Source organism: Porites lutea, chromosome 2 (genome assembly GCF_958299795.1).
Source record: "Porites lutea chromosome 2, jaPorLute2.1, whole genome shotgun sequence".
Classification (NCBI taxonomy): Eukaryota; Metazoa; Cnidaria; class Anthozoa; order Scleractinia; family Poritidae; genus Porites; species Porites lutea.
The window spans coordinates 35,164,979-35,187,889 of NC_133202.1; the positions used below are offsets into that span (position 1 = coordinate 35,164,979).

At 39.5% G+C, this 22,911-nt stretch overlaps 3 protein-coding genes across 3 annotated transcripts; all 3 read right to left on the reverse strand.

Annotated features, from left to right (window-relative positions):
* Window positions 1-7,435: 7,435 nt before the first annotated feature.
* Window positions 7,436-9,139, reverse strand: LOC140926104 (uncharacterized). Its single transcript, XM_073375900.1, has one exon. The coding sequence runs from the start codon at window positions 9,137-9,139 to the stop codon at window positions 7,436-7,438; it is 1,704 nt and encodes a 567-aa protein (XP_073232001.1).
* A 1,117-nt stretch (window positions 9,140-10,256) lies between these two features.
* On the reverse strand, window positions 10,257-19,838 carry LOC140928473 (uncharacterized). The gene is made up of 3 exons (XM_073378228.1): window positions 19,826-19,838; window positions 13,366-13,393; window positions 10,257-12,780 (listed from the first exon to the last, which is right to left on the reverse strand). Exons 2-3 carry the CDS (start codon window positions 13,373-13,375, stop codon window positions 11,771-11,773), a joined length of 1,020 nt encoding a protein of 339 aa, XP_073234329.1. The 5' UTR covers window positions 13,376-13,393; window positions 19,826-19,838; the 3' UTR covers window positions 10,257-11,770.
* Window positions 13,432-15,634, reverse strand: LOC140928471 (ATP-dependent DNA helicase pif1-like). The gene has a single exon (XM_073378226.1). It carries the CDS (start codon window positions 15,614-15,616, stop codon window positions 13,655-13,657), a length of 1,962 nt encoding a protein of 653 aa, XP_073234327.1. The 5' UTR covers window positions 15,617-15,634; the 3' UTR covers window positions 13,432-13,654.
* Window positions 19,839-22,911: the final 3,073 nt, after the last annotated feature.

A 22,911-nucleotide genomic window follows, 5' to 3' on the forward strand; every position in this document is an offset into this window, starting at 1 on the left:
GTCTTCAAGTTTACTTGTAATCTTGACAGTTGGCTGCATATCATAAGTTTTATCACGAACAACCCAGTCCCGGCCCTCGACAGCGGGTAAATAAATATTGAAAAATCAAGCTCTTTAGTTACTTTACTTTACTGGTTAACTCACTTGTGCAATGCTTTGGAGCTTTTTACTAATTCCACAAAGGACCACACTGCATCATTTCACAGTTAATTTTGAAGTAAAAAGTGTGTTGTTCCAACTGTGTTACAGATCGAACAGGGACTGCATCTTTCGCTTGCGTGGCAGCTGTAATTGTGCGAGATCTGAGGTCGCGAATTATGAACGGACTTTTATAAGCCAAATTAATGTGGCTGTGGATGAAAATGGCTTTTGATAACATACAATCTCAACGGCAAATATTTCAAGTGGACATATCAAACAAAACAAACGAGATGTTCAACAGGAATGAAATCGAATTAAAAGCAAAATTAACTGTTGTGTACAACAACTGTGGATACAGAATCTACTGAGCCTGGTATTTTTCTCTTGCTACTAAGAAACTAAGTAACATGTAAACAAGGAAAATAACAGGCAGTTATAAAATTAAAAAAGGAGCGAGCCGATGGGGCTAGCGACTTCAAAGGATTAAAATCCTTGAATGAAAGAAAGGTTCTCAAAGGTTTCACAGCGAAAGTTATATGTTTCGGCATGTCACGTCCTCCTGTATATTTCTTTTGCGGTTATTTGAGGTCTACAAGTATATGCTGCGGCCATGAAATCTTGTAGCACCTTGAGAAATAGTGTGATTGCCAAACAGTGTTTAATTTCTCCCTGAGTTTGATAATTCTGCACTCAAAGGGTTTTTGTAGCTTTCATGTCTTGTGGCAACTAAATATAATAACTAATATAGCACCATCAAAATGAATGAAAATCCGGACAACATAAACCGAATACCTTTATTCACTTCGACGTTTTGCTTCTTTAAATGAAATCCTTCAAAATCATGAGAAAACATCTTGATTTTCGCTGTCCCAGGTTGCGGTAGATAAGACACAGAAGACACAACAGTTTCTACTTACAAAGGCCGAGGAAGGCGCAAAATTGCCTCCGATTTGTCGGTTCCATACAGAGCTTCCCTTTTAAAAAGTCTGGCTCTCCAACAAAGAGTTTCACTTTTTAATTCTTTGAAAAGCTCCTTTTAAATAAGGGCGATGGAATATAAAATTACGAGCAAAATTTAAACATCCGAACAGTGCTACAACAGCAAACACGACGTCGTGCGTTGCAACAAAATATAGCAATATTTTTAAGCCAGATTACAAATTATTTTATGTTAACTCGAAACCAGCTTTCATCGGTTGTAAGGGAAGGAACGGAGGCAGGAGCTACGGTGATGGAACAAGGAGTAAACATGTTGGCCAATTTTACCTCTTTCGTCGCCATTTTTTTCTCACTGCAGAAATATGCGGACGTCCTCGAAAACAATTAATTAAAATTAATTTCGCGGGAAAGCCTGTTCTAAAAATAATTCTTTATCGGAAAGGGTTGACTCAAGGGTACAGCACGTATGGAGGCTCTAAGTAATCGGCTCCTGGTGCAGGTATGATTGTTGTCATATTTGCCGAAGGAATTACTCATTTTCTCTAAAGCAAAAGATCTCGAATCTCTGTTATTCGATTTTCGTCTTCTTAACTGTGTACTAGGATAAAATTTTCAAACGCTGACTAGAATCCTCTTCGATAAGATTACGAGTTAGTTTCTTCATCGCCTTCGTTCACAAATAAACAGAGTTTAAAATGTTGAAGGACAAAGTCAACATACAAGTCCTCAAGGTTGACAGACGTCTTATAACTTTATTTAAACCTTTTTTCCGAGGTAAAGAGATTTGGAGCTCCGAAATGGGCATTTTCTTTGAAATTTGGGTGCGTATAACAAGTTACGGAACGCAAATTGACCAACTGCATGGCGAAAACAGACTCAGCCATCTAATAATGTATTATTGACCCTGGTATTTCAAGTTCAATAAAATAAGGGGCTAGTACATTACATATAGACATTAACTCGTTCATGAACTGCAATGAACTCGGTCACCACAATACACACCTTGATATATCACCAGAGCAACTTGACAGAGTTTAGGGGGCTGTGTTCAAATAGCTCAAGTCTGACATAGCAGAAACGCCAGCTTGGTACGTTCATAACTGACAAAAAGCCCTTAAAATACCACTGACATCCTATATTGTGAGAGCTCAAATTAAAATAAATATTTCTCTATTTGGATCTTTTGTAATTTTAGCAACCCTGGTCTTGGAGACAGAAAAAATCCCGGTCCGAGCGTAGTTTTCAAAAATATTAAGGTGATCTCAAAGACAAACGTCCAAATGGTACGTATTTAAGCCCATAGTAAATCGTCAAAGTTAAGCCGAAGTCTTAATTATTCTTCAGTCATCCTGTTTCGTTCGACGGTTCCACACTTGGAATTCGAAATCAAAGAAAGCTTTCTTGCAGCTGTAGGCTAATATCGCTTTTCTTTACTGAAGTATGTGTAATTCACCGGAATCGCGCCTCACCTTAGTTTTTGACCTTTAAGAAAACCTGTCTGGAGGAGAAGTACAGTTAGTAACACTGATGATTATCCAAGATGACGGACAATCGTAAAAAAAACCTCAAAGCAGAATCGAAAACACTTCATCAGATTGCGTATACTACCCTTTTACACTATTATCTTCCCATCAGTCTTCAAAATCGCCCAAATCATCGCGTGGTTTAGCCAAAACCACAGAACCGCAAATCCTGCCAGAGAACTGCACGCTATATGGCAGAGGCCTCGCTTTCTCTCTTTCCCCTTCCCATCGTCCCTCGCGCGCTTTCTTTCTTTTTACCCTCTCCCAGCCTCCCTACGACACAAAGAGGCTTCTGCGGAGGAGAGAGGGGAGTAGGGTTATTCACTGGCGGTCCAAGCTCAGTATGAGAGTTTAATCATTAATGCATGTGGTTTCATATTGCGTAATTCTTAAAATGGCCGTGAACATAGAGGATTTGTATGGAAATTCAGGTATAAGATACGGATTGCTTGGCTAATGAAGTGAAATGAAACAAGGACATATTGGTTTGGATTCGGCGTTGGATTTGTGGCTGCTTGAACATTTTAAGCTAAGCATTTTTCGCCTCTCGCATCGGGCATCCAGAACTGGAATGTATAGCCTTGTCCTTTCTCTTAGAGTGGAAACTCGGGGTTAAAGGAAATGGCTTGAATCGCAATGGATTGGGAAAATAACCTCTCATGAGCAAGCAAAAACGAGTAAAGTAAATAAGGTAAGGTGTATTTTGTTGAAAATTCTAGTGAGTATTTATCTGCTTGAATATTTTACCTGAATTATCAAACAAATCCTTTATGTTCATGGCCATTTTAAGGATTACGCAATATGAGACCACATGTATTAATGATTACACTCTCATACTGAGCTTGGGGAGCCTGTGGGTTATTGTGCCACGCTTCAGCTGTACTGACAGTTCTTACAGGTGGTATGACCGTATCTATGAGCACTAGGTAGACTGCCACCTTGTGTTATTTTAAAAATAGTCCTAATTAAAAATAAGATAAATTTTACATTTGCCCTCGAACCTTCGCTTCTGGGCCAAATGCAGGCATTATCCTCCGATGTACCAACATGTTTCACGATGTCAATGTTATATAAGTGAAGGACTGGTGCGAAAATTGCTGGCGCTATTCCGAGAACAGATTTATATATAAGAGCGCACTTTAAAATTCTCATGTGCTCTTAGTTTGGTCGAGTAAATACGGCATCAGGTTTGTGAAAACCAACAGAACTATTCTCAATTCGACCTTTGCGAACCCGGTCGCAACGATCCGAGCTAAAATGCTTTTCTTTAGTATAATATGTACGATTAAAAAACGGTTGCTAACCTCTTTTCTAGCAACCCTAGTAATGGTGATTTGAATACCATGATACCTTTGCTTTCAAATTCAGGTTTTTTCCATGATTGGGTGTAGTGCGAGTGATCCAGTGACATTTACTTACACCTTACCAGGTAAATTGTTAGAGATTTTAGAGACCACGCATTTTGGTGGTGACTATTTACATGGAATAATGTAACCATTAATTTCAGCTAGAAACCAGAATGGGTTTTCTTGTGTTCTCGTGGCGAGAACAGTGGCATCTCACCCATGAGTCCAGGGTTCGATTCTTGGCTTCGAGGGTTATTGTGGGTTGATTTTATTGCTGCTTCCTTTCAGAGCTCCGAGGAGTTTTTCTCCGCCGGGTACGGTGCTAAGGATTTTACTTCTTCTCCAAGCAAGTTCCAATTCGATCTAGATAGAGGGCCTCTAGGGAGAATATTACTTAAGTAGTTAGTATTACCTTGAATAAGTGGAGGTTGTTCATTCATTCATTTTTATTTCCTAACTTATCTATACGCGTCCTACAGATGGGTGATATATTGTCAAATGAACAGACTGGAATATGTTTTCAGAGAGCGAGCTCAAGTGTTCGAGCTCTATAATATTGCGAAAAGTGAACTTACCCGCCATTTTGAATAACATAAGATTTGGGTCGATAACATCTTCTGAATGGAGAGGCAAAGCACAGTGGAAACATTACCCTTATCTTGTTCCGGTTCTGCGCGCAATTTTACTCGCTTCGCATTGAGTTTATTTTACGACGTAATCAAAATCTCGCACGCGCTGAAATAAATGGAAACTTCATCTTTCCTTTTTGTGGTTTAACTTTTGAACAAATAAAATTCCCGCAAAATAAAGCAAAGTGATGTTATTAACGTTCACTGTGAAATATGATTATATGCCCGATTTTGCAAAAAAGAAAAAGAGCTAGTGGGATAAAACAATAGCGTGCTGTATTCGTTGTTTAGTTTGCTCCCTTCATCATATTAATGAGCATGGTCATGAATTCTTGGCAACCAATGGTTGCAGGGCTTTCATAGCGTCAATGCATGATTTCGCGTGATATGACAGATCTACGAGCTTTGTTGAACAGGAAGTAAATGTCCCGAGAACAATAGCCGTTCGGTGCTATGGCGAATCCTATGGACGTCGCAAGCGGCATGTGGTGAAGCCATCCACTACTTTATCGCAAAAATGATAAACAGTAATTGAATACCATGAATATCTAGACTTGTCAGTGGTTAGACGATCAATCACTCGCCGATGCCGAGGGTAGAGGCAAATAATTGAACTGTGAATAATTGACTTGATCTGCAAAACACTCACGATATTTTGCAAAACGAGTCTAATGAAGTTATCATTTTATCGAAATGCCTCTTTTGTAATGCAGTTTACCGGAGAAATGCGGAGCAGCTATTGTCAGCACAGACAGGGAACAAAAGGCGTATAAGTAGAGCATTTTCACCAGCAAAACAAAATTAGTAAATAGCTATCTGCAGTCACGTTACCTCTGGCTCAATCAAACTTCGAAAAAGTTCTCTGAATGATAACAATGAAGTACTAAGAATCATGCATGTGTTGGACGAGAAGAGGGTCGTTCGGTTGTTGTATGGAGCGATCACTTGAATGCAACATCCTTATCCTGATATCTGAGTGTTCTAAATCGAAGTGCCTTCGGCAAGAAGTTTTGTCTTCTCTCGATCTCTAATCGCCGCTTGGCGTGAATATTTTAAAAGCAACGGCATTATATGGAGAGTAATAACAGTATTACCTCTACACGTTGGTTGAAATGTTTTTCTTTAATATTATGTTAATTAACAATGATTTTTTACATCACGATACCTTTCCGAAAGTTATATATAAGAGATTTACTAATCTCGCAAACTTAGGTAGTCGAGGGGTAATTAGCTCCGGGTCGCACTAGTTTTACGAAGAGACAATGTACTTATATGGTTGGATAAAATTGGCCACTATTGTGACGTATTTATTAATATAACAGTAAAAAGTCACGCCACGCTTAACAAACTAATCAGAGCGTGACGTGACATGGAAAAAATTAAGTAATTGAATGTCTCTTCGGAAAAGGTGGGGAAGAAATAAGCGCCACAAGGCACACAGCGTGTGACCACCCCACCAAGATCCGGAACTAAGAACCCCAAGGAGTATTAAACTGAAAACAGCGAGGATATAAGAAAATCCTGTAAAGTACGGTCATTTCCAGCAGCCCCTGACTGACCTAGTCATGAACCGCACGCGAACTGACATTAAAAACAGAGGTTAAATAACATAGCAATTCGTGCCAGGACCGTAGCTCCTTCGTAATACAGATAACATATTGATAAAGTAATACATGGGAACAGATTGGTAAAGTACATAGTAAGTGATAGCGGAAAGAGTCCACAGTGAAAAACCCTTTCAGTATGGCAGCCCCTGACTGACCCACGCATCAGAGAATCCACCGTGGCCCGTGAAAGCTAACCAGAGCTGAAGACAAAATATACTGGTCCCATAACGGATGATTAAATAGCCGTAGTGAAAATCACCACTGTATAGCAGCTCCTGACTGACCTATTCAACGGAGATCCAACCGCGGCTTGACCTGCGTCTTTGAAACGTTTAAAAACAATTAGTTAGCCTTGAGCGAAGGCGGACGAATGTAAGTTCTAAAAGCGTCCGAACTCCATCTACCTAGGGCACGTATTTGCGAATCCGAAAAACCTTTCTCAGACGCATGGCACGCTGCACCAATGCGAAAGCTATGGCTCTTGTAGCGAGAACAATCAAGGCCGCAAAAGTTCAAAGCCCGACGGAGCTCAGTGTTAAAATTATTTGTCGAGATTGCCCCGCCGGTTGCACACGTGAACAAGGGGCCTTTATGGTAACCCCTAAGTTTAATGTAGTCGATTAAGGTCTGCACGGGGCAAAACGTTTCAGAAGGTTCGCTTTCTATAGTTATGACAAACGGCCGATTATTCGTGTTGTGTTTAAACTTAGTGATCACAATCTTGACAGCCGTCACTCGAGAAGATTGTTTCAAAAAAGTGACTTGATCAAATTGCACAACGGTGTCAACTTGCTGTTTACTATTGCAAGATAATTCACCTATTCTAAAGAAACCATAAAATGCTGTCATGAACATTGCCCCGAACAGAGATCGACGATAGGCAGATGGGCTAGTATGCTGTAAAGCTCTAACTAATTCGTACAATAATGGACGTGAAATGGGCATACGAACATCGGCCTGACCACGGCGGCCGACGGCCACAAGAAGCTTTTCAACTAAAAATGATTTGGTCGGGTCGTAGTGGCCTTTGATCTTATGTACATATGCTATTGCTGACAGGTACGAGTTTATGGTAGCAGGAGCAAGGCCCTTGGCACATAAAAAGGAAATGAATAATGCGATACACGCGGTCGAAACAGGCAAATGTAAATCGGCACCCTGATAGCGGGTATAGAATTCAGTAAAGACAACCCAAGCACGTGAGTATTGTTTGCGAGACTGCTCCGACAGTGAGGAATGTAGTAATTCCTTTAACGTATCGACCACTTCTGCGGGAGAAGGGTCTCGGGAACATGAGTTGGCTCTGGGTCGGCATCTGGGAATGCTTTCCTGAAATCTACAATCTGTAAACGAGAAATTAAGTCCGCCCGGGTGTTGTCAACACCGGGTATATGATAAGCCCGAAACAAAATATTATGACGTAGTGATGTTAGGACAAGGTCACGTACTAAGATCATGATCATGGGGTGTTTTGAAGTCTGCTTATTGATAATGTCAACCAAAGCCGCATTATCAGTAAACAGAGAGACACATTGATTGCTCATTTGATATCCCCACACGTGGAGCGAGATAGTAATCGGAAAGAGCTCCAAAAATGCAATGTTCAATGATTTCCAATTGACAGGCCACTCTCCGTAAAACCAATGTTTCCCAAAAAGTGCGCCATAGCCCTTTGAGCCCGCGGCGTCGGTGTAAAGGTTGAGAGGCGGTGAAACCTGCCACGGTTCGTCCAGAAAAAATGTACGGCCGTTAAAATCTCTTAAAAATTGAAGCCACACTAATAAATCTCGACGACAGGCTTCAGTAATCCGTATACGATGGCGAGGGAGACGGACACCCTTTGTGAGATCAACAAGCCTCCGAAGAAAGGCCCGACCAGGTAGAACAACTGAACAAGTAAAATTTAATAATCCAATCAAAGATTGAAGTTCTTTCAGAGTAGTTTTACGGCGTCTGTGCATGTCCAATAACTGAGCATTGCATTTTTGAAGCTTATCGTCCGGCAGACGCGCTTCCATGTTAATCGTGTCGAGTGTTATCCCCGCAAACTGTAAAGTGGTTGAAGGACCTTCCGTTTTTTCATGTGCTATAGGTACCCCTAAACAATCACATAGGCTCAAAAAGTTGTTTAAATCGGAGGCACATTTCCCTTGAGAGGTAGCAATAAACAAGAAATCATCCAGAATATGCAAAACACCGGAAACACAGAGATAATGTTTAGCAAGCCACTCGAGCGCAGTGCTAAAAGCTTCAAATATAGCGCAAGACGAAGAACAGCCCATGGGCAGACACCGGTCAAAGAAGTACGAATTATTCCATGTCATACCCAGTAAATGGTAGTCGTCAGGGTGAATCGGGATAATGCGGAAAGCTGATTTTATATCGGTCTTGGCCATGAAGCAACCCCTACCTAACGACTTAATGAGTGTAATAGCATCACCTATTGAAGCATATTGAACCGACGAAAATTGGTCCGGAATAAAATCATTCACCGACGATCCATCTGGGTATGACAAATGGTGTATAATACGAAATTCCCCTGGGGTTTTCTTTGGAACTACGCCTAAAGGTGAAGAAATAAAATTATCGAAAGGTGGACGAGAAAATGGACCTACAATTCTTCCAGCGCACCATTCTTTCTCAAGTTTAGCAGCTAAAATTTCAGGTTGATCCTTCGCACTGCGCAAATTTGAAGCAAGACGTAATTGGCTAGTACCAACAAACCCAACGCGAAATCCAAACGAAAAGCCATCAATCAAAAATTGCTTAAGACGGGGGTCGTATTGTTGTAAAAGGGGGCTAATGGTGGATACTTTTACCGGCGTTACTGGCGGGCTGTTTATTATGTGATGGAGTTGCGATAGTTCTATCTCCGGCTGGTTTAGGAATGTTTGAGGCAGATTGACAGGACGTAGCTGCATGTCTACCACCACATTTGGAGCATTTATGGTCATATCTGCAGCCCGCACAGGGACGACCGGCGTTGAACGTGAAACACACCCCTCTGACCATTGATTGTTTTCCCCTGAACCTCGAGTTGGGTTTGTCGGTTGCAAAATACCCAGATTTGGCACGAAAAGTCACCGCACGATGCCATAACTCCCAATGTACCACTCCCCAAGGGTACGTTTGTGGGTTGCCTTGACGAAGATACCGGAACTGTTCATCGTAATAGTTCCAGTCCCCCCCACGTGTGGCGATGTCGCGCACTGTTTCGCAAAATTGCATCAAATTTGGCGTCTCTCTGGGGAATTTTTCGCAGTAGACTGCGACAAAAGAGTGGAAAGCCGACACCCACTCGTGAATAGACGTCAATTTCTTTGCATTGTTTACCGGTTCGAATGTAAAATTAGGGGTTTTAGACCCATTTCCGGCGGTGGGAGCGGTGATAGATAATGCGAACTTATCCGGATAAGGGGACGTATCTAGAAGAGAGCCAAAGTTGACGAATTCCTCCGCCCAGATCTTATTCTTTAGGCGTGCACTCAAGCGGCTACCTAAGGGCACACCTATACTAGAAAATAAAGGCGCACTGGGTAATGTCTCGCTACCTGACGACTCAACGGCCCCAACTGGAGTATTGGTAAGAGATTGCACATCGCGTTGCACTGCGTCGGCGACCAGATTGATGGAACGGGAAGAATTCTGGGCCGCGTTGGTCGACTGTATCGCCGTCTTCACTGCAGCTACAATAGACGAAACCATTGCATCGGAAAGGCCCTCCGATCCCGCACCAGATGTAGACGCCTCAACGGCCGCTTGGGAGGGGGGGATTTCGACCGGGTCGGGAACAAATTGTACGTTGACGGTATCATCTGCTGCTGTTCGTCGCGATTTCCTTCGTGGCGGCATGCTGATTAATAAGGCCTATAAAACTTAGCTAGAGTTAATTCGGACATGTTATAGGCAAAGTCGGGATTAGACAACAAGGAGAATCAAGGGGGCAGAATGCATTGTACGCTAATTCAAACATGCAGGATGCCCATTAACCAGCTACAACAATCGTATTTCATCAGATGTGATGTGAGAGCGTCAGTCACGGGCCGATCACATAGGTATCTACTAGTAGTAATCAAAGATTAATAAGTGCGTTCGAAGTTCAATGAATTTAGCTAAAATCATACAAAAACAGAGGAGGAAATTAGTTGAGAGATTAAATGAGAAAGACGAAGTATTTAAAGAGCAACATGAACAATAGCAACTTTAATAGTGAAACCCAAATATGTAACCAAAGATGTTTATCTGCTTAGTTACAATGTAGTTTAGATACTGATTGTGGGAGACTAACTTTTGTAACAGTAACATGAATGATAGTAACTTGAATAGTTACAAGGGATTGGTTAGTTGCAAGGGAAAATGTAACAAAACATGTTAGTCTACTCAGTATCTTGAAAAACTGAAAATGATAGAGTAGATTTTATAACAACAACATGAGGCTATGATGAAGTTCAAAATGCTATGAAAATTAGATTTTTCCATGTCTAAACGTTTCGTGTCTGTGTGTCATAGCATTGTTTAACAATTTTTCTTAACTTAACAGTAACCTGGATGATACTAACTCGATTAGTCACAAGGTAAAATGCAATAATTAAAACATGTCAATCTACTCATTTACAATGTAGTTCAGATACTAAATGAGTGAGACTAATTTTTGTAACGGTAACATGAATAATAGTAAATTGAATAGTTTCAAGAAAGTTATGAAGTTGGTAATGCTATGAAACTTTTTGCAATGTTTAAAAGTTCTGGTGTTTGCATGTCATACCATAGTTTAACAAAAAAATTTTAATAGTAACATGAATAGTAACTTGAATAGTTGCATGGGATTGGTTAGTTGCAAGAGAAAATGTAAAAAAACATGTCAATCTACTCAGTATCTTGAAAAACTGAAAGAGATAGACTAAATTTTATAACAAGAACTGGAACATGAAGCTGTGATGAAGTTCAAAATGCTATGAAACTTAGATTTTTTTCCATGTCTAAATATTTCGTGTTTGTGTGTCATAGCATTGTTTAACTATTTTTCTTATCTTAACAGTAACCAGGGCCGGGTTGTTCAAAGCGCGATTAAGCAAACCCAGGGTTAGCGTCAATTTTTATTCCAGTTAAATTAATAACCAAAAGAGATTTTCTTAAGGATTCTTGCTCTTTAGTTTTATTTTTCGATTTGACTTCATGTGCAGCTTATAATTAGCTTTTGAAATCTTTTTAAACAAAAGAGATTAAATCTTTGATTAAGCTTTAATCGTGGGTTAGCAGTAATCGTCTTTTGAACAACTGGGCCCTGGATGATACTAACTCGATTAGTCACAAGGTAAAATGCAATAATTAAAACATGAGAATCTACTCATTTACAATGTAGTTTAGATACTAAATGAGCGAGACTAATTTTTCTAACAGTAACATGAATAATAGTAAATGGAATAGTTTCAAGAAAGTTTAATATGAAATTCAAAAATTAAGTGCTATAAAAGTTTTTGCGATATCTAAAAGTTTTAGTGTTTGTATCTCATAGCATGAATTATTAGTAACTTAAATAGTTACTAGAGATTGGTTTGTTACAAAGGAAAATGCAACAAAACATGTTAAATGGCAATTTTTTCAATGTCCACAAGTTTTCGCGTTTGCGTGTCAAAGCATACTTTAACTGTGTCTAGGTTTAAGACAGCCTCTGTGATTTCCTCCTCTGTTGTTTCATTTGCAATTAAGTGACAAATTGAAAACAACTTTGGCACTGCTTCTTGATAAACCTGTAGCTGAAGCTTCTGCAGTGGTTGTTTGGAGTTTTGGATATGGATCTTGAGTGTCCACTTTACACTGCAGCTGGTTGCCTTTTGTGTTACTTTGCAGTTATCGCAGACTGCAATTTTTCCCTTGATTGTAACTTTTTTTGAACATGAACAACAACAGTTGTATTTGGTGACACTGCTTATTCCTAGTATTTCTCCAATGGTTTCTGTTGTTGTTGAGATGTCACTGACTTCAGGTAATGTTTGTTTGAAGGGTTCAGCGTCCTTGATGGTGTATAAATTATCTTGTTTTGGTGTGTTCAAGTATCTTTGATTCTGAGATACTTTCATTCTCAAGTTGTTGAAGAAATAGGTGGACTGTGGTGTGACGCTGTCAACATGCTCACCCCAGAAAATAACTTTTATGTAACCAGATGGATCAACTATATAGCCTTCCTGTTTTTTGACAGGAGAATCTTGGATGACTATAGTTTTGGTCGCACTTAGATGTGATATCTTTCCTTTTATTGACACTAGCTGTTGTGGTGCTACTTTTGACAAGGATGCAATTGATGTGACATCATCTTGTGCTTTGTATGGAAAATCAGCTGTTGTTGAAGTGATGGTTGTGTTCCTGTTTATTACTACATCACTTCGTCCATACTTATTGCTGATGTTAAAATTTGAAATTTTAACCGGTGATCTTTGTGCGGCCATTGCATCAAGAGTTTCCTTCTTTTCAGTTGCAAAGCATACACTGCCAATGAGATCTTTCTCTGTCTGAAGGTGGCAGTTAAAGTAGCTTGTTGGTCCAGATTTTTTTACTGGTGAGACATTATGCACAAAGCAAGTTATGTCTTGTTTTTCTGTAGGAGGAGGTAAAAAGATATTTAGATTAATGTAATAAATTTGGCATGGATGGGATTACTGCATAAGGTAGCTTGTGTTATTTGAAAAAAACATATGTGTAAATATTAGTCTCCTTGTTTCATGTACTGTAAATCCTCTATTAAGCCCACAGGGGGCTTATTGTTTTAAGGCGCATTGGGGGGGGGGGGGGGGGGGGGGCTAAATAGAAAGGAAGGGCTTAATAGAAGGGGAAGTGTTAAAATTTAGCAAAACAGGAGCAGTTCACCACTCATTAATTACTGTAATTAAGATTATTTTTAGTACAAATAACAGTGATATTTTGGCCAAAGTTCGCCACCAACATGCAAGAGGTGTGGGAAAAATAAATTGTATCATATAACTACATGAGAACATTAAAGGGTGACAAAAGTGATAGGAAACAGTGTACATCTAATACCTAGATGTTCAAAATAATATGTTTTATTAATGAGAGCATATAGAGCAGGTAAGGTTATAAAATGATTTTAAAACAAGAAGCATTAGTTTAATAGAAGAAAGGAACGTATAACCATAATATTTAAGTATGACCGGGAGATACATACCTGAAGCCATATTAGATCTCTGTCTTGTCTGTTGAAAAAAAAAAAAAAAAGGATGTATAGATGTTTTAGGAGGGTGTTTAAAATACCTTTAAACCCTAGTTAATACAACACTCTGAAACATTACATGGAACTTTGCTTTAAATGTAGTTGGAAAGTGAACTATTTATAACCATAAAAAAAAATCATTTATGTATGCATGTGTTGAAGGCCGTATAATCAATTTATTCTAATTAATCAATTTTGGGTGCTGTACTGTTGAGTGACTTTGTTCGCATCACTCAACTTGGGATCAATTTATATTTGCTAGATTATATAGCCTGCTTTCTTCTTCAAGTCTATATTTTAAATTAGTGGATTTCTTAAGACTCTTAAGTCTTTCAAAAGTCATTGGTTCAATAATACAAGATGAAAGTGTTTTCACTCTGCTTATAGCTACATATGAAATGCCTGCAGTAGTTTCAGTCTGACCAAAGTCAATCCATGCTTTTGGCAGTGTTAACCCTTGGCTCTTGTGTATTGTGATTGCCCAAGCAAGTTTGAGAGGCAACTGTTGTCTCTCATGTAAACCATCTAGTGTCTGTGAGGTTATTGTTATTGGGCATATAGGCACACATCGTGGAATGCTATCACTGATAGATGGACCTCTATACTCATTAAATTTTACTATGACAGCGACAGGCAAGTCTGGTGGTTGCTGGTTGTTTGCATAAATGAAATCTTCAACCGTTCCAGTTGCACCGTTACAAAGTCCAACATCTATCCATAGGTTCATGGTAAGCATTACATGTGCACCTTTTGCAAGGAAAATGGTCGGTTGTAAACCTGACATGTCATCCGAACTTGCTTTCTTAGCTATATCACTAGAGTGACGTGCAGTGATGCAGGCTATTGGCTGATGAAGTTCTGATAACTGTTCAAAGTTATAATTAGCAACTTCTTCATTGCTGAAATAGAGCCTAGTGGCATCTTGAAACTCATTCACGTTCAATGCTATGGAAGGCTGTCTTGCCAAAAGAAGTTTCCAATCTTGCTCATTAGAATCTCCTGTGCGAAGGCGTATGAGTAAATCTCTAAACTGAGCTTGCTGTTGATTTAAGCCTTGAACCCTCTGGTTTACTGACAGTTTTACAACATTGCCAAACATGTGATAAGCTAAATAGCCTTGTTCACCTGTAGAACTGGAGGGTCTCGAATGATATAATGGCTTATCTGCCACTGGAGGCAATTGAGCTGGGTCACCAACTAATATCATGGATTTACCACCAAATACTTCGTCATTTTTGCCTGTTGCTTGTCGGCAGCGTCTATCAATCCAGCCAAACAATGTTTGTCCTAGCATAGAGTATTCATCAATTAGGATATAACTGATATCTTTCAGCTTGGTTTGTAATGTGACAAGCCCTTGTCCTGTTAATTCTTTGTTATGTCTTGGGCCAACAGGCAATTTTAATAGTGAATGGATTGTACATCCGTTTATGTTAAATGAAGCTTTGCCAGTTGTGGCAGTCACTGCACAAGAGTGTTGGAGCAGGTTTCGGATGGCATTAATGAGGTAACTTTTCCCTGTACCGGCAACTCCAAGTATAATAAGAAGCAATGGATCTTTAGGGCAGGCTTGTTCAGAATGTGCTTTCACCATATTGTAGGCATGTCTTTGCATGTCACTGAATGTATTAACATCAATATTTTGTTGTTGCAAACCAAAGGTAGAATCCAAAGTATCTTTCTTAGTTTTTATCCAGGATGGCATTTCCTGTATTAAGTGATTTGCATACTTAATCTTGTCATTTTGCCAGTCATAATCAGGCTGAGAGGTTTGTTGTGTTATATTATCTTGGTTAACAAAATACCCAGGTATGAGATCTGCTAAATCCATCCACTCTTCACGCTGTGGAAGCTCTTCTGAAGAGTGCTCTATATTTGGTTCCTCTTCTGTGTTATTCTGTACACTTTGTAGTTTTTCATACCAGTCAGGAACATGCTCTTCAGCATATGGTGTTTGTAGAAATTCCTTCCATTTTGTGATGTATATTTCATCAGTGCCTTCCTGACAATCCCAGGCATTGTCTTGTGTAGTATGCCAAGGTTTGTGCTTAAGTAACTGATATTTGCAATAAAGTCCAAAATTTGGACCTTTTGAATTGGAAGAAAATACTGGAAAAACTCTGGGAATCATGTTATGAGGCTGAACTGTTAGTTTTTTGTTGACAAGTTTGTATTTTGTTGCAAAATGAATGAAATTAAGAGCCATTATATCTGGGATGGTTTGAATATATTTTTCCCTTTTAGCGTAAGTATCAAGCAATGAGTCATTGGTTACAGTCTCTCCATCATTTGTTATAGTTTTGATTCTACGTGAACCATTTAGACTAATAGGTACCACATTAAATGATGAGCTGACAAGTTTCAGTGACATGAGATGATGCATAGTCTCTTGTGCAGAGAAGTCACGTTGGCCAAGTGACTTCATTATCACTTTTTTTATCAATTTTGTAGGGTTGCTATTGTTGTTGCAATTACGGACAATAGAATTAAATGCAAGTTTCATTACAGGTGACTTTGGTTCACCTTTTGAAGCATATTTTGCAAGGTATTCAACACATGCATGATAATCAATGATCACTTGAATATCACAGTTTGCCCTCCAGCCTTGAAGCTGAAGTCGTTGGTGATTATTGAGTCTGCTATCATTCCTCTTTGTTATGATCTTTGCTTTGTATTGAGTGCTTCGATCTTTTGTATGAATGGGCTCAAACTCTAGTTTTTTATTAACACAAGGTTCAAATGGAAACTTAAATCTACATTTCAGTTCTGTTTCGTTTTGTTTCCTTCTAAGACAATAGTTTGTACTACAGCGAGTGTGCCTTTGTACAGTATTCAACAAATCAACATAATCTTGTTCAGAGTCTTGTAAACTTACAAGGTCCTTGTGACGCTTTTGACAAGGATGAATAGAGGGCTTCACCCATGTGCCATTATCTGGTGGATCTGGATTATATGTAGACAATAACCAATCTACATACTGACAAACTACCTGGGAAGCCTTTTTCCCATCCACTATCTGCTGATTGAGTTCTAGTATATTGACTTGCTCAGCTGTATTAGTGGACATTTCAGCCAAATAGCCTTTTAGAGCTGTTTCTGAGAGTTTACATAAACCTGGATCATTTTTCAGCTTTGCTACACCATGACAATGTATACTACCTCTAGCTTGATATTCAAATCTGTACCAGTGCCACTCAGCATCTAGTGAATTGTATAACCAGTATTTAATAAAACTTTCTAAACGCTGTGTAAAGAACCAGTCTGTAATATGAGGATTGTTAATCACATTCTGCCGTTTGTTGTCAGTTGAATTATTACTGACTGAGTTGCCAAAAATTGCATGAAGTTCAGGCCAATGCATATCAGCAGAGGAGAATGTGAAAAAGAATGTTGGAGCTCCAGCATGGGCTATTATTGCTTTTAAATCTTCTTTAGCTTTGTGCCAATAAGCATTAGAACCAGTAATGTTACTAAGATAGCGTGATATCTTAGATATAAACATACTTGTGTTATTGCTAGTTGCCATTTGCCGCAGCTCTTCAGCAGTCAAATGAGCTTCTCCTGGGTTTTGTTTTAGGAACATGCCTGTCTGTTGCAGAATACGTTTTCTTTGGATCATATTCAATGCCCAGTAACCAAATCTGGGGTGAGTAGCAAAGCGATATACCCATTTGTCATTCTTGTTTTCTCCAAACTTTAAAAGGTGCTTTACTCTTTCTCCGAGTGGTATATCTCGGCGTAATGATGGGTTAGTAGGATCACCCTTACCATCTGGAAATAATGTTGGGAAAGCCATTGTTGCTAAAAAGGGAGTTACATACTCGTTTAATGGTTCACTGCCAACTGTTGGCCAGGGCAAGTGATTAGAATCATTAGACAATTGTTGGCGCACAGCTTCTATTTCTTGCTGCTGACACTCTGGAATAGGCAGAAAACTACTCATTTCAGTACCCTCATTATAAACAATGTCATCTTCATTTTGAGGACCTAAGTCAGGTTCACATGTGGCATCCAAATCTATATTCTCTGTTTCAACCGAGAGAAGACCATGTGGAACACCATGTTCTGGTAAAGAATTTAAAGAATTTTGATTGATGGTTATGTCCTTGTAGTGTGAGTTATTATTAACAAGCCATTGTAGTGCATCAGCTACATTTTGCCTTCGCACTGTCACATCTTTAAAACTGTTCTCTTTACCTTTCATCTTAACAACAATAACAGATAGATCTTTTGGGTATCTAGGCAGAGAATGTGCTAGTTCAGCTATATCCTGAGGCAAATTGATACAGTGGCCTGAATAGCCCCTTTGTCCACCAGGTTTTATGTAAACTCGCATAACAGGAAGTGCACGTGCAATAAGCATTTCTTCTACTTGGGTTAACCCCTGCAGTTGTAAAGGTACTAATGATGGCACCATGTCATTTTCCTTAGAAAACTTTTTTGGTTGTTGTTTATCTCGTATGCACCTCTGACACTGGTAGTGATCAACCTTCCTTGGACTGGATTTCAATGGCCATGCTTCAAAACAGACAGTGCATTGGCAAACTGAATACTGATTGGACTTATGAAAATCGTTCATGTTATTTTGTGCATGTTTTTGTTCGTGAACTGGACCAGCAGAGCTCTCTTTTTGTCCTGCAGAAATTGTTTGAGACCTTTTATAACTGGCTCTCCTATTTGCAAGTCTCTCTTTTCGCTTTTCAACAGTTTCTTCAGACGTTCTTTTTCTATAAGAGTCTTTGTAACTTTTTAGTCTCTCTTTTTGCTTTTCAACAGTTTCTTCAGACACTCTTTTTCTATAAGTGTCTCTCTTATTTTTAAGTCTCTCTTTTCGCTTTTCAGCAGTTTCTTCAGACATTGTTTTTCTATAAGTGCCTCTCTTATCTTCAAGTCTGCTTGCCCTTTCATTAGCTGTTTCTGTATATTTGACTCTTTTCATGTAATTTCTGTGCTTAAGAAGTCTACCATGTCTGTTTTCATTGGTTTCTGATAATTTTCTCTTTATGCATGTGAGTTTGTTTTTATATCTACTGTTTTTGTCAGTCAATGTTGAAACATAATGCAACTCGTTAATATATCCAATAAATATTGTCTTTCGTCCATCCTGATCAGCAACAGGAGTTAAGATTGTACTTTCAGGTGAATTTATATTAGACTGTGTGATATGAATGACACAGTTGTATGCATTGGCCACAGCTTGCATTATGATGTTATCACACCATGTGCCTTGTTTTGACATTTGTTGAATATAGTTATTCCAGTGATCATTAGAAATGCTTTCAATATACAATTCTGGGTAACTCTGTAAATGGCCAATTCCAGCCATACGAATTTCAAGATGCAAGTCAGCAGTCCTATACAGTTGGTGCGAAACTGATTTAAAGAAACAATCTCCAAATCCACCTACATCATGTGGTATAAGTCCTATGAGACGAAGCCTTTCAGTTAAACAATCCCATGGTAAATCATGACTAACAGCATTCTCAGGAGACATACCTCCATTTAATTTTGAATTATCATTATGAGTTTGAGGAAAGCTTTTTCCACCAGAATTCATTAAATCTGCCACACGGATATGTGTTTGTCTACAGTTACATGTAGAATAGTTATCTGTTGTTGTAAATTTTCTTTTCTGTATGTTCATGTAAAAAACAAATTTACTATAATAATGATCATTGGTATACCAGAATTTCCAGGTGTTGTAATTTCTACATAAATTAGTGATAAAAGAACTGTCTGGAAGATGTTGTCTTACAAAAGACTTGATTCTATTCCTAGACTTCGTATTACTTAGTGCCTTTAGAATTATTTTAACAGGAACGCGAGATGGTTCCCTGTCCCTTTTCCTCTGACAATTCACTCTTTTCTTACGAACTTCAACATTTTCAGAAATAGTTACACTATGATTTTCAATTTTCTCAGAAGAATAACTTGTCAAAGCCTTATCATGATCTTGTGAACTACAATCACCACTTATCAGCCCGGTAACCATTTGACTTTTGTCACTTTTCATTTGGCGCAATGGCCATCGAGCAGAATGACTCGGTTTATTTGCTTTGTGACCACAACGGGTCATTTGGCGCAATGGCCACCGAGTACAATGACTCGGTTTGTTTGGTTTGTATTTGTGACCGCTATGGGTCAAAGCACAATGGCTTGGTAGATTTGCTTTGAGACAACTTTGTGTCAGAGTTATCGGTTGATTTGCTTTGTTGTTCGGCAAATTCGAGGACATCAATTCAAAGCAGGAGAGCAGCGAAGGTCTTCGGTTTGTTGTAGTTCGGACAACGCCGACATCGGGCTTTCTACATGCTCTTGGAGTACTAAAAAGTTTCCTGGTAAGGCTTTGACAAGTTGAAGCGATGAACTTTTTAAGAAACATCGCATGAAGTTTGAGAAAAATAAATGAACTTACCGAATAATCCAAAGATATCAACGGAGGCGACACGGACGCACGAGCAGCTTGCACTCGCACGAGGTATAGTTGCGTGCGCACTCGCACGAGGTATAGTTGCTTGCGCATAAAAATAGTTGTGTGCGCATGTCCACCAGGTGAGCCCGCAATTTCTTTGGCCGGCTATTGGGCTTAAAATTCGTGCGCGCGCTTAATAATTATTCAAAATGGCGCAGATTTTGAACATCGCCCGTCCAAGTAACCAAAAATCTCGAATCTTCACGCCTGGCATGCACAGGTATCCCATCGACCACAGGATCCCCAAAGATTACGAAGCGTTCTCCTAACGTCGAACGCAATAAATACACATGTAAAAGCGTTAATAGCTGGAGTGAATTGGGCACGTCAACGACGGCCGGATTTGGTTGTCACTCAGGCAACATAACGCAAAAAATTCCAAAGACCATGATTGACATAAATCAGGGATGGGCATCACACAGGAATGCACAGAATCCCAAAGCAACTATTAAATTGCAACAAAAGCACATGGACAGAACATAGAAAGACACCAAAAGCCCACTGAACGCAACTCCTTGGCCAAGGCCAGAACTTGCCAAAAATTAAAACTGGTTGGGCGAGAAATTCGTTATGTTGTTATGCGTTTTAAACAATGCAGTACTGCCCCCCTTACACTCCTGTAGAGTTTATGCTGCCCTTCTGTATTTAAGTGGACACCATCGTATGACAAGTATGAACGGGAAGCCCGCCAAAATCCCCGATGCGTCCAATATATGGCAAAGGGGAGCGGTTCTAAGACCCCTTGAAGGTACTGCGTCAGGATTTGTACGTTTGCATTGAACGCCCCAACCGGGTGCCTTTTAACGGTTTGACCGACACAAACTAAGCGAACCCCGTACTCATTATGAAGTAAACAGACCAAATCCTCGATGGCAGAGCCAACAGATGCTGGAGAAGACCGACGGCGTGTGAGGTCGTTAGTACCGATTTGTAAAATTACAACATCAGGTTTAAAACGTTCTACTTCGGTTAAATCAAACCGCCTAACCTTATCGATTGTTCGACCCCCAACGCCATGCCAATGAATTGTAACCGGGGTTTTAATGTTTAAATTGAGGTTATATGTGGGACTATTCCTAATAATAAAATCCCGGAGCCTACGTATAAAGGAGTGACCCAAAATCAGAACCCTCGGCTGTTCCATGCAGACAAAAAAGAAAAACGCAAAAGAACTTGCCTGAAAAATTTGACCAGATAACTTGCCACACGATGGTGTAGAGGTAGAAAGGGGCCCTCGTATTTGCGCAACGTATTATAAAGCAATCCTCGATCACATGTTCCCTAGTACCCAGTTCACGCAGCCAGTGCATGATAACAACAGGTATCCTGACGCAAAAATGTAATTATGTTTGGGACATAATTTTTTGTATTTGTGACCCTTCACACGCTTTCACTTTAAAACAAAAGAATGTATTTTAACACGCTTTGGCAAGCTTGCAATCTTGCCTCATTAGCAATTTCTTTTGTTTCAGAGGACACACTTGACACAATTAAGCGTGAGCAACTCCAACAAAAGAGCGTGTTAAAGTTTTCAAACAAAAGCCCCGTGCGAAAAAGCACAACACGCTTTCAGTGTGTGCAAAAACACGCAACGCGTGTTATCTATAAGCTAAATAAATTTCCTCTACAAAAAGGAACCGCAAATGATTATGAACGGCACCCTTTTTTGGGAACTATCGAGAAAGAAAAAGTTCTACCTCAGTGATCCCAGCGATAATATCTGATTGAACAAACGTTGTTGCTTGAAAAGTATGGTGGCTATATGGCCGGTAACCGGTCAAGGTTGCTAAATGACCGGCAGTCCTGTCTTTAAGTAAATTTCACAAATCGAAAAAATCTAGCTAAACCAAACTATCATATGTCGATTAAGAAAAGTCAAGCGATCCTGAAATGCTTTATAGTTCTCAAGAATAGCGTTTGGTTCACGCTGGGCTCAGAACACAAAACCTGGTCACATAGAACGTTTTCCAGCTCGACTACCGGTCAAGGTTTTCAAAACACTAGATGACTGGCAGTCCTATATTCTCAGTAACTTTCACAAAATCGAAAAATCCCAGCTAATTTAAATTATCATATGTCGATTAAGTATAGCGATTGGTTTACGCTGGGCTCAGAAGACGAAACCATGTTTTGTGACACTTAGAACTTTTTTCAGCTCGACTGCCGGTGAAGGTTTTCAAAACACTAAATGACCCTCAGTCCCATATTCTCCGTAAATTTCACAAATTGAAACAATCCAGCTAAACCAAACTATCATATGTCGGTTAAGAAAAGTCAAGCTAAATTTACTGAATAGGACTGCCGGTCATTTAGTGTTTTGAAAACTTTCACCGGCAGTCGGACTGAAAAAAAATCTAAGTGTCACAAAACATGGTTTCGTTTTCTGAGCCCAGCGTAAACCAAACGCTAGACTGACTTTTCTTTATCGATGTATGGTAGTTTAGATTAGCTGGATTTTTTCGATTTGTGAAATTTACTGAGAATATAGGACTGCCTTAATTTAAAACACATTTGCAATTTTCTCAGAAACAGTGATCTTTCGGACTTTAGTCACTTTCTCGCCGATCGCAGCAATCGCAGCGATCAAGTAGAAATCATCAAGTGCCAGGATCGCTAAATCGTATTTATTTTTTAGCGATTGCAATAGTGATCAAATGAAAATCAGCCTGCTTTTCTAGATCTACCAAAATTCCAATACGGTTTCAATGTTGCTTAATTGATCCGCCCGTAGACTGTTCACAGTCGTCTATTTTTCCATAAGATCATCGAGGTCGAGCGCTTTGTGTTACGGGCTGCCATCTTGCATGAGTGTCAAAACTACTTAGGGGGCGGGGGCGGTTTGGGAGGAAGCGAGAAAAATCGAGGGACTGTAATAACATCACTGCAGCCCGCGTTCAGGAGGCATGACAGGAATTTCACACCTTTTACCACTCATTAATTAAGAACTCCGCTGGTGATGAAAAACATGCCAGACACATTTAGCATCGATTACGCGTGTTTACAAATATCTCCTTGCGAAACAGTGATTT